At 42.7% G+C, this 12,859-nt stretch overlaps 1 protein-coding gene across 1 annotated transcript in view; it reads right to left on the bottom strand.

The window, feature by feature from the left end:
- Positions 1-12,859, bottom strand: part of DSCAM (DS cell adhesion molecule) — a 759,677-nt gene that overhangs the window by 56,890 nt on the left and 689,928 nt on the right. Inside the window, exons 21-22 of the mRNA XM_086676008.1 lie at positions 5,391-5,544; positions 784-901 (exon numbers count right to left, since the gene is read on the bottom strand). Of these exons, the coding sequence (XP_086532134.1) occupies positions 784-901; positions 5,391-5,544 (272 nt within the window). The remainder of the gene's footprint in view (positions 1-783; positions 902-5,390; positions 5,545-12,859) is intronic.

A 12,859-nucleotide genomic window follows, 5' to 3' on the forward strand; every position in this document is an offset into this window, starting at 1 on the left:
TGATTTTATTTACTTATTTTTTTATTTACTTATTTTTATTTGGATTAACTGATTTTAAAAGAGAGGAGAAAAGTGGTCCCTGGGCCAAGACCATTATTTCAATAGTTTATATCTTTTAAGTGCTTTTCTTTGAAAATCAGCACTCTTCTGAACCCATTTTATATCAAATCTCCATGCTCATTAGTGAAGTCTCAGCCCTTTATTTATATTCCAATTTCTTCTTCTGAACATAGAGAAAGCACTTAGAAAAGTTACAGGACAGAACACATCTCACCCACTTTCCCCCTCCTATCTTGGCTGCTATTATTTTAATAGTTACTATTAATGTGGAAAACCAGATTTTCTATTAGTGAAGTCCTAATGCATTCCATTTCTTGAAGTTATTTCTCAGAGCACTGGAGGTAGGGTTAGTTGGACCATTATCTCAGAAGGAGAAAAATGGCCACCCGATCTCATATGAGGGTGGGAGTGTTCATCTTGGTTATAGAGGAAATTTACATGATGAAGTGCAGAGATCATTGGGTTGGTTAGACTATTTTCCTCTCAAGCATTCTCTTATGAACTGAAAGGCTCTGAATTTACAGAAGATTGATACAATACACCAGACCCTCTTGGTGCTGAAGCTGAGATTCTGCCCCCTACCCCAACTTCCTCTCCATCAGAAGACTTGATGTCTCCTGGAATTTTCCTGGAGAATTAGAATTAGACCACTAGCCCCATCCTGGTATGTCTGATGTACTGTCTTAGAGTTTCACTAAAGGCATACATTAGGTTACTGGTTACCTGTCTTTCATCCATTTTACTGCAGGAGAAGGGTCCCCAACAGCTTTACAAGGTAAGGCGATGTCTTTCATCCATGGGGTAGTCACTGTGCCACTGAAGGTCAGGATTCGTGCCGGAGCTGGAGCACCAAACACAGCAGAAGTCCAATTGCACCATGGCTTTAGTGACATAAAGGCCAAAATGACCTTTCCCAATATAGTAACACCCCCTACAAGGGTGAATGCAGCACAGCCAACTGATGTCACACCTGTCAACACTATTCCCTGGTATCAGGATGTGTATAAAGGATTGTCTTTGGAAGAACATACAAATACCTGAAAATCCCTACTGGAGCATTTTCCCCTCCTATTGACTAAATGTGAGGAGCCGAAATTAAATATTTGGGTCTTCATAAGCCCAGCAGCCCCAAGCTGTGTTTTCTATGAGCCCAATTATTTGTCAAGGCACGTTATTAAGCAATTTATCTCAACACCAAAAATGCACATTCAATATACTTTTAATATCGGAGAGAATAGACAATACAGGGCATAAAGCCCCAAAAGATGGAGAGGTAAAACCAGAACAACTTCTATTTATCAATTCTGTGGTACTTTCCTGGCTTTATTGTATCAATTTGGTCTTCGGCACAAACGTTAAGGACAGCGAATGTTTTCAGAGTGGCTTCTCTCGAGGAACACTGTTTGATTGGGACGGTGATTCAGATGCTCCAACAGAAGCATCTGCCAGAGGCATCTGGTATCGGCACGGTCCCAAAGCAGCAGGAGTAGATAGGAGAGAGCCCGGGTGCACCTGTGTCGGCAGGGGCCTCCGTGAAGACCGAGGAGCTGGCCCTGACAGGTTCCTAGCGCTATCGTCTTGAGTGAGACACGGAAGCTGACCCCAAGACATAAGTCTTCCAGAAGCGAAACAATGTGCCCCACCTTTGCCACACGTCGGGATGCTGCTTTCTGGGACACACCCTCTGGAAGCTCAGCCAGCCCAGACACATAGACACAGAGACCACATATGGAAGGTAGCCCCAGTCTGGTTCTAGACTCGTAAAGATTGGACCAGTGTTGGGACCCTGAATCATCTGAGACTTGAGGGTCTGGACTGGCCAATGGGCATGGGGAGCAGGCTCTCCAGGAAAGCCCTAGAATTTCAGGAAATATGGAGTCAAGTCATTACAGAGGCATCCCGGTCTAGAACACCAGCCTTGGTCATTAAGGTCTACCAAACAACTCTTATTTTCATTGTTCGGAGTGCTGTGGGCCAGAACTGAAACGACATGCTGGTGGGTTCAGAAGCTGAGCCTGTTTTGTGCAGCAAATATTACAGCAAGGTCTTCCTCCTTAGAGCAGAGCCTTCAGAGACGGCTCATGGACGGCACACTTTCTCCATGGTATTCTAAGGTGGAGGCCACTTTTTCAGTCATTGACGTTTTTTAATTTTTTATTGTAACAAAAATATTTTGGTCAGGTCGCATTGAACTTCTGGCATTGGTGGTGTGGCATGCTCCATTTCAAGCCCTTCAGGCCATCTTTTTATAGGATGAGGAGTATTTTTGCAGCAAAATTGGGATGATCAGGAAATCCAGCTAGAGGTAGGGACTTCCAAGCTTTTGAACATCCCCCTTCCTACTGTAAGGAACAAACCACATGTTGAATCCAAAAGTTATACACGTATTGGGATGTGAGTGAAAACAAAGTGCCCCAAATTAATACTTGCCATGTTTCATGCATTCCAATCTTTTGTACTTTTCTCCTTTCAAGTCAGTCTAGACTATCTGACTCTATTCCATTTTAGTGCTGTCATGTGTTGGCTATAACCCTTAAAATCAATTCCAGGCCTTATGAATAATTTCCCATCAGCATTTTGAGAAACAGAGGCCAGAACCACTTCGTCTTGAAGCCCGACACACCCAGTGTGTAGAATTAATGCCCATTGGGGGCGGCTGGAAGGTCAAGGGTCCTCATCTGAAATTCCAAGACTAATAAGCTACAGAGCTCACCAGAACTGGTTTTCAAATGGGCACAGGCAATAGAATCATCTAGAATCTGTTAGAAATGCAGATTCCTATGCTGACCTGTGACTCAATGGCTCTTTGATGGGTTTAAGGAGTCTTAACGCGCACCTCAGGTGATTCCGAGAATCAATCCACCTGCACCTGGACGTCCTTCCTGGGTCCTGTACTGCTCGACCCTGGCCCTGGGCTCCTTCAGGATGGTGTTCCTCCGGGACTGGGTCCATGTCTCCGTTCTGCCACTTGATCTGCTAAACAGCAGTCCTCTCTGCGGGGACTCTGGAGTCCCGAACTCTAGAGTTTGGACTTTGCTTCCCACCGACAGATTTGCACTGATGCTGCCTGCATCCATCTCCCAGCAATGACAGGATAACCCGGACCAGTCTCCTTGAGCTGCCGGAAGCTTCACCTCTCCAGCTTGATCCTGTCAGCCTTTGTGGTTTGCCAGTGTCTGGGGCTTCTGGGTGGAGCTTTTTATCTAGAACATCTGCTCTGTGCCTGAGAGGTTCCTTAGCTCAGTCCCTTTTTGGAAAACCCATCTGGATCAAGCCTAACTCTGAGGGAACCCCACTTGAACATGAGAAGCTGAACATTTCTGGAGAAATCCATACAACAGAGAATTTAGGACCCACCAAACATTTACAGTCTCCGGCCTCGGCTGACCTGTCCGCTCTCCCTTCCAATCTTACTGTTTTGTTAGTAAGTTCCTTCCCGCTTCTCTGCAGTGATGATTTCCTACTGTCCTTCCTTTTCTCAAACTCCTTTCTCCACCACACCCCAAATTGCCTAATGCTTGGCAGAGGAAATAGAAAACCCAGGTTGGGAACTCTGCATTTCCTGTCACCAAACCTATAAGCCCCCTTGGCCTTCTTCCTCCAAACCTCAGCCCTGTGGCCCTGCTCTTCCTCCTGGATTATCACCTCCCCCTCTCCACTTGGGTTTTCCCATCACCATACAAACATATTCTGCTGGCTGACACATTAGCCCACAGTGAAACCAGAGCCTTTCCTTGGGTGAGACCCATCCTCACTCTGGCCTGTGGCTTCTTCCAGGTGGTGTGTGTTTTTGGAGAACTTTCTGCCAAGCAGACCTGTTTCCTCACCTCCCATCTACTCTGTCCCCTCAACCAGCTCCCATCCCCAGGAAACTGCTTTCAAGGTCAGCGAGGTTGTGTGGCCAACCCAAGGGCACTTCTAGTCTTGTTTGCCTTGACCTCCTAGCAGCTGCTGCCATGGCAGACCACTCCCTCCCTTCCGAAACATCTCTGTTATTCCTGGCCTTATGCTCCTGGTTCTTCTTGCTGTCTGCCCTCGCCCCTTCTTCTCTGGCATCCCCTGTGCCTCACCCTCCCCAGAGAAAGCTGGTGTTCTGCAGAGCTACTCCTGGACCTGACTCTGTCTCCCCGGTAGGCTCTTCCCATCCCAGGTATGGGGGTGTCTGAGTGCTGACCCCTCTCCATTTCTGCCTCCTGCCAGATGTCTCTTGAGAAAAAGGACTTTTCCAACCACCTGCCTGACACTGAACACACAGCAGGAGAGAAGAAGTAAAGCCACTGCAGCATTTCATGGGCTGGTTTGCTTTTATCCCACGGTGCAGTCCTTATGTCCACTGATAATCACTGTTGCTAAATGTGAGAGGGTACGTTAGGGGTGGCTGGATATCATAATCAAAGATTCTAATAGACAAAAAAATCCACGAATTTATTTTCTTCAGCAACAATACATTTACTCTCTAACTGTAATTGTGTTCAAAATGTGACAGTATTCTCCTTTTCCCTCACTACTCTATTCTGCTTCTTTCTTAGTATCACACTAATAAGCACGTTATCATGAGCTCTGAGAGGTAAAATCGGAATCTTGGAGTGTTCTGTTCTCTTTTGGGCACCTAGCAGCCTTGTTAGTAAAACATTGCCAATGTGGTACATTCCAAAATCAGGGGGCACCTCCTGCTGGCCCTGGAATTGTGATGTTAGTACATTTACTTGTGAAAAGTGCTAATATAGCGGTACCCTAAACACTGGGTGGGAGCAATTACCAGAAGTAGAGTAAGAATATTCTGTGCCTATATGTGCTTTCTAAGGACCAGTATAACATCTCAGTGTGAAGATACCGTATTCATTTTTAGGAACCTTTTGTTCTTTGGGGACTCGGACTTCCCACTATTAATTAAGGTCTTGCTTATAGCAATTCTCTCAATACAAGAAGAACTGACGATTTTCTTATATTTGTAAGTTTCCAGAATAAAATAAACATTTCTCTTTAAGAAATACGATGCTTGATTTTGATGAAAGTAGAACTTCCTTGAGGAGTTACTATGGGGTGATTTTCACTTACCCCAAGGGGTGAGTGGGGGCTCTTTGTCTTTACTTTCCTTAAGGCACTTTGAGTTGTAAAGCCACTAACCCTTGGTGGAGTCTTTTCTGATTTGCACAAAAGCCCAGTGCCAGCTAGCAGCAACCTTATTTCTTACGCTGAAATGTGATAACACGTGATGTTCTGGTTTTCTGGGGATTTTTAGGGCACCGTAAGCTTTATTTCTGATAGAACAGGGATTTAAAAACAGTCCAATTACGATGGGAAATGAGGTCTTTTCTACAGTGGCACACCTTTAGCTAATGGCTCTACCGTGATGATTTCACTGCTGTTTCCTCTCCCAGCTGAAGTCACCGCGACCACCCAGACGCTGTACTGACGGTTCCGACTCAGGTTGGGAATTCTGTAGGAAAATGAGTCGGGAGAGGCTTCAAACTCGCTGATCACCTGTGGAAGGAGACATAAATGTTCCCACATTCAAGGAGGCAAATGGTACAAAGGGCTTTCCTAAAGGCGTGGTTACCAACATATTATCCATCCTCAGAAACAAAAGCCACCACTAATCCTTTTCTAAAAGGCTGGGATATATGGATATTGATACTGATATTGATACTGACATCTCACATATACACATAGAGAGTTTACATTTCTCTATGCAGCCGCTTTGGCAGCCACCAATGAGTAATTTAGCCATTTATATGATGGGTCATGGCCCAAATGTTTTTGGCTGAGATACAGTAACAAAAACAGATTTTCCCTCCGACCCCAAACAACCAGAGAACACACAGAGTATAACCACAGTCTCAAAGGTATTGCCTAAGGTAATGAAGGACAGAACTCTCTGAGATGTGGAAAACAAACGAAGTAAGCCTATGATTGCAGAATTTTTACGTTTTTGTGAGAGTCTCCAGGCTGTGGCGCAGAGAAGGAGTCCAGGAGGAGCCCAGCAGCTTCCCTGAGTTAAGGATTCGCACCTGAGAGACTGAGAAGAGGCTGGTGTTCACAGGATAGAGCTACACAGAGAGAGCACTCTGGGACTCTGAAGACGGTCCCACCTGGGTATGCCGCCAAGCAGATCTGTGAAGGTATTCGAGTAAACTACCAGAAACTAGGGAAACAACTACCTGAATGGATTGGAGGTCAAGGTGCCCAGCATTCACACAGGGCTGGGAATAGTGCCTGTTCCACCAGCCGGATTAGAAGCCCTCAAGATTCACAGGGCATTGGATGCAACGCATAAGGGTCTTACCTCGGTGGTGGGGAATAATTAGATCTAGACTGAACACCACACTGGTATTGCCTAACAAATATTAAAAGCAAAATTCATACAGATGATATTGTCACTAACTAACTTAACTGCATCCCAGAACGAAAGTCAGAATATTTATAGCAGTGAAAATATCCAGTACAAGACAAGGTGAATTTTGTAATGTTTGACATCCCATAAAATTTTTCCAGATATGAACAGCCCAAATATCCATCGACTGGTGAATGGACGCATAAACAAAATGTGTTGTATCCACACAACGAAGTATTATTCAACAATAGAAAGAAATGAAGTACAAATACGTGTTTAACTTGGATAAATCTTGAAAATACTATACTAAGTGAGAAAAGTCAACCACAAAAGATTACATACTTATGATTCCCTTTTTACAAAATTTCCAGAATAGTCAAATCCAGAGAGACAGAAAGTACACTAGCAGCTGTCAGGGGCAGAGTAGAGTTGGGACAGAATGGGGAATGACTGCTGTAGGATATAGGGTTCCTTTCTGGGATGATGATAAATGTTCTAACATTAGATAATAGTCGGGGTTGTGTAACTCTGTGAATATGCAAAGAGCCACTGATTTGAACACTTTAAAAGCATGAATTTTTTTATATGTGACTTATATCTCAAAAAAGCTGTTAGAAAAAAAAATTCAGGAATGGAAAAAACCAGAGAAACATTTCTTTCATAAAGAAAATGTAATTCAATCAATCCTAATTGACCCATAATTGACCTAGATACTAAATTTAGCAGAAATGGGCATTGTAACAGTTATAGTTGTGTTATGACCATAGATATTCAAGAATTTAAATAGATTCATGAATGATATAAAAAGACCCAAGTCAAAGCTTGAGATGCAATTACAATATGTGAAATGAAAAATACACTGGATTAGATTAATAGCAGATTAGATCTGCAGAGAGAAAAAAAGGTCAATGAACATGAAGACATTAATATATGAAACACGGAGAGAAAACAGAGTACAAAACTTAACAAAGCTTTAGTGGGCTATGGAACAGTATTTTTAAAGTACTAAAAGAAAAAAAAGTCAACCTAGAACTCTATACTCAAAAAAACATATATTTCAAAACTAAAAAGAAATAAAGACTTTTCAAAATGTAAAAAGCTGAAAGAATTAACCATCGGCAGATCCACACTGCAAGAAATGTTAAAGAAAGTCTTTCAGTCGGAAGGAAAATGATATCAGATAGAAATTAAATGTACACAAAGGAATGTAGAGTACCAGAAGCAGTAACTACAAAGGTAAATATATGATTTTTTCTTATTCTTTAAATCTCACTAAAAATAATTGATAATCAAAAGGTAATAATGACACAGTGTTTGGTTTATAACACATGTAAAAGTAAAATGTATGACAACAGTTGCACAAATATTAACAAGAAAAAGTGGAGGCATATTATTATAAGGTCCTTGTATTCTATGTGCAGTGTATAACATCAGTTGAAAGTATAAAGTGATAAGTTAAATATATATGCTTTTAATCCTAAAAAAATCACTGAAATTACAAAATAAATAGTAAAATAATGCTAACGAGCCAACCAAATAAATAAAATGAAGTGATAGAAAATTCTCAGTTAATTAAAAAAAACCCAAAAAAGCAGAAAAGAAACAAACATGAGAATAAAAAAACCCAAGTAGTAAGATTACAGATTTAAATCTATATCAATAGATCAATAATCTATTAAGCATAAATGATCTAAAATCCTAATTAATGCAGAGATTGTAAGAATGGATATAAAAGCAATACACAACTATATGCTGCCTACAATAAATCTTTTTCAAATATAAAAACACAAGTATGTTAGAAATAAAAGGACAGAAAAATGATACTGTGCTAATACTAATCAAAAGGAAGCTGGAGTGGCTATATTCATATCAGACAAAATAGATTTATGAGTAAAGAATCTTACCAGTGATAAAGAAGGTAATTTCATAATAATAAAGGGATCAATTCATCAAGAGGACATAACAATCCTAAACATTTATGAGCTTAATGACAAAGCTTCAAAATACATGAAGCAAGAACCAGGGAATGTCAAGGAGGCATAGGCTCAGACAGGTCACACCTCTTCCTTAAAGAATCCATATAAGACAGGTAGGCTGATATCAGATCCATTTTACAGATGAGGAATGCTGTGGACTGAATGTGTGTGTTCCCTTACAATTCATATGTCGACATCCTAATCCCTAAAATAATGGGATTTAGAAGTGGGGCCTTTGGGGCTAATCAGCTTCAGATTAGGTCATGAGGGTGGGGCTCTCATTATATAATTAATACCCTTTCTTTTTTTTCTTTTTTTTTTAAATTTTTTTTTTTCAACGTTTATTTATTTTTGGGACAGAGAGAGACAGAGCATGAACGGGGGAGGGGCAGAGAGAGAGGGAGACACAGAATCGGAAACAGGCTCCAGGCTCTGAGCCATCAGCCCAGAGCCTGACGCGGGGCTCGAACTTACGGACTGAGAGATCGTGACCTGGCTGAAGTCGGACGCTTAACCGACTGCGCCACCCAGGCGCCCCTAATACCCTTTCTAATATAAAAAAGGAAGAGACCCAAGAGCTTTCTCTCTCTACCATGTGAGGACACAGCAAGAAGGTAGCCATCTCTAAACCAGGAAGACAATGGACGCTGTATCTACTGGACCTCGATCTTGGATCTTGGATGTGGAGGCTGGTCTCCAGAACTCTGAGAAATAAGTGTCTGTTGTTTAAACCAGCCAGCGTGGTATTTTGCTCCAGCAGCCCAAGCAGACAAATACAGAAATTAGTACTGAGAGGTAGGGTGTTGCTGTAGCAAGCACAGAAACACATGGACGTGGCTTTGAACTGGGCAGAGGTGGGAAAAGTCTTGAGGCTGATGCTAGAAAAAGCTAAGATCCTGTGAAGGGACTGTTAATGATGACACTGGTGAGAGCTCACAAAGAAGGGGAGAACTGGAGAGAGAGTCTGCCTCTTCTTAGAGAACACATAAATGATGGCACACTGGGTGTGGGTAGAAATGTGGGTGGTAAAAGCCATTTTAGTGAAGCCTCAGATGGAAATTGGGAAAGTGTTATTGGATAATGGGAATAGATGGTCTGTGCTCTACGGCGACAAAAAGTTTGCCTGAATTACGTTCATGTTCTAGTGTTTTTGTGGAAGGTCAAACGTGCAAGCGATGATTTTGGACACTTAGCTGTTGTAAGTGTGGCTCCTCCTGACTGCTTATGGAAAAATGCAAAAAGAGAGAGATGAATTGAAGAAGGAAATGTTAGGCCAAGAAGAACCAGAACTTGAAGATTTGGGAAATTCTCAGCCTATCCATATGGCAAAAACAGGAGAAAGTGTGTTTGGATGAGAACAGTAAGGGTGTGGTTTAGCAGCCCTGTGGTGAGGAGATTGGTGTGGGTGAGAACTATGGACTGAAAACAGCCACACCAGCAGGAACACTGCCAGTTGAGCCTAAGGAGACTGAGATGGGATAGAAGTAAAAAGAGCTGAGTTCTAGATTCTACAGGACAGGATGATAGAGCTACGTGGCCCTCAACTCATGCTGTTCTTCAGGAAGAGGGAAGAATAGCTCTGAAGGATATTCAGAGATCATCAGGGTCACGGCCTTGGTTTCAACAGGCCAGACAGCCTCCACCTGAAGCCATGAGGACTGGACCTCCCAGAGCTGAGTGGGGGAGAGCCTTGCCTGGCAGAGCCTTGCAGAACTGCAACATGGACAGAGCCTCTGCATAGAGCCACAGCATGGGCAGAACCCTCCTGAGAAGTCGGGGAGAGATTGCAATCCCAGAGGTGTCACTGGTACAGCATTGAACCAAAGAGGATTATTCTTGTTTCTGAAGATCCAGCGGGATCTGCTAAGTTTTAGACTTACTTGGGGGCCATCAGTCCTTCCTTCTTTCCTATTTCTTTCTTTTGGAACGGGAATGTCTACCCAATGCATGTCCCATTGTATTTTAGAAGCACGTAACTTGCCTGGTCTCACAGGTTCATAGCTGGAGTGGATTTTGTCTCCAGATGAATGTACCTGGAGTCTTACCCATACTTGATTCAGCCAGTATGTAGATGAGACTTTGGACTTTAGAGTAGATGTTGCAATGAGTTAAGACTTGGGGAGCTACTGGGATGGAACGAATGCATTTTGCACTTGACATGGACACGGGCTTTTTGGGGCCAGGGGCAGAATTGACTGAATGTTTGTGCCCCCTCCAATGCCTATGTTGAAATCCTAACACCCCAGTGTGATATTAGGAGGTGGGGCCATTGGTAGGTAATTAGGTCATGAGAGTGGAACCCTCATGGGCGGGATTTGTGCTCTTATAAGGGGATGAAGACACAAGAGATCTCTTTCTCTATCTCTCTCTTCCGTGTGTGTGTGTGTGTGTGTGTGTGTGTGTGTGTGTGTGTGTGCCATGTGAGAATACAATGAAAACTCAGGAAAAAGTCCTGCACCAGACACTGAATCTGAGGGTGCCTCGATCTTGGGACTTCCCAGCCTCCTGAACTATGAGAAATAAATATCTCTTATTGAAGCCACCCAGTGTGGTATTTTGATACAAAAGTGAGACCTAGGCAAGGAAACTAAGGTACAGACAAAGTAAGTGCCTCACTAAGGTCAGAGTGGCAGAAACGGTGGGCAGAGGTTCAAGCTCAGTGCCTCTGGCCCAAGTCCAGGACTGCCATTTACAAGCAACCAGACACGGGAAGGGTTTACTTTTATCTCTGTAAGCTGTAGGTCATTAGGCTGTGTGAACTGCAATCCCAGCTCTATAATTAACCAAGGGGTGCAAATGTTAACTATACCTGTTCATTGTCAGAGATCTCATGCTCACTCAATAAGAAATAAAGTCAGAGAATTTCCCATTGTCCAGTATTTGACTTCTGTATATACACAGTGTCAGATGATTAAAGGGAGACGATAGGGCTCTTGGAGAAGTTCTTCAGGTGTGCCCATACGTTCATGTGCATGCACTATCGTTACCCTACCTGCCCCCGTTGCCACCCCACCCCTCTCACACACACCAGTCCTGTCTTGTGTTCAGAAGATCATGGGGAAATCAAATCCTCCTAGAATTTCAGGGGGAATTTGGCTTGTTTCCTAGCAATTCGACGAGACAATCCCAAGACTGTGTGTATTTGTATTCTGTAATGTTCCAAGGCTATGTTGTTGCCAAATTAATTTTACAAAGCTTAATGATGTGCAAATTATAACAATCGCTCCTACTGAACATTAAGCATCAACAGAGCATTAAAACATATTTACAAAATAAGGGTTTTCTGTGAAGGGCGCATAGCTTTTAGTTAAAACTCAATAAGCATCCTGTCTAGAAGGTACAATTTGCTCTTGACTACCTCCAAACTAGGCATTTTATTGAATTTTTATCTGCAACACAAGGCATGGATAAAATCAATGATAAAAATACAATTTCTTATGCAATAATATTTGTTTCACTATTTATATGATAGATCATCCAAAGCCAAAGTAAAAAGGTTTGTTTATAGAAAATTCTTCCCGCTGGAATGAAATTTCTCTATAGATGAGGGTGAGAAATAAGATTCGGGCTGTTCAGGGGTTCCTATTGGTTATTCGGGAAATTTAGTTGCACTGGTGTGATCTCCCTCTGATACCAGCCTATTTCCCTATGGCTGCCATAATTAGGCACAATTTTTTTGTCTCTCAAAACAGAAGGTTGCCAAATGAGCAATTTAAACAATAGAAGAGTTGATTTGTTTTCTTCATAATATGTGTAACTGGATATTAAATGTGACTTTTCCTGTTGTCTTAAAGTTTTAGCAATGAGCTTCACAAGTGAGAATCGTCCCAAAGATGCTGGTACCTTCCTTCCTAACAAGAGATGTGAGATCAATCAGGCAGGGCTTTCTGATTCTGATGACCTGTCCATCATCCATCTCTGGGCCCCATGAGAGGCTAAGTCAAGAATAGGATATTCTTTTTGTAATATGAAATTTATTGCCAAATTGGTTTCCATACAACACCCGGTGCTCATCCCAACAGGTGCCCTTCTCATTGACAGAAGTCCGTGTCCATGCCCACCTAGCGGTGCCAGGAGGTTAGCTCCAAGCAAACCACTCAGAGAACTTGGAGTTTGGAAGAACACAGAGATAGGTGAATCACCAATCAGGCCAAAGGCTATGTAGGGTGGCAAAGGCTAGTCCTGCTCCCAGGAGGAGAGCAGGTTCCTGGGGCTGGCTGTCACTTCCATCATGGTGGGTTAGGGATGCTTCCATGTAGGCCCTGCAAGGAGACAGCAAGACTGGCTGCCTCCAGGAGTGTAAGATGCCTTCTACAGAGGGGTGTACTGCAAATTCCATAATCGTTTATCCGTAGATGGTGCGTAATTCAACCAATGTTAACAAGTCCAAGAGGTGGCAACAGGTAAGAGAAAAAGAGCCAACTGGGAAAAAAGATAATCAGATGTTCACTCAGGGTAGTGAAGCAAATCTGTTTGTTCAAAGCCTTCC

Source organism: Puma concolor, chromosome C2 (assembly GCF_028749965.1).
Source record: "Puma concolor isolate L17-30 chromosome C2, mPumCon1.1.hap2, whole genome shotgun sequence".
In the NCBI taxonomy this organism is placed as follows: Eukaryota; Metazoa; Chordata; class Mammalia; order Carnivora; family Felidae; genus Puma; species Puma concolor.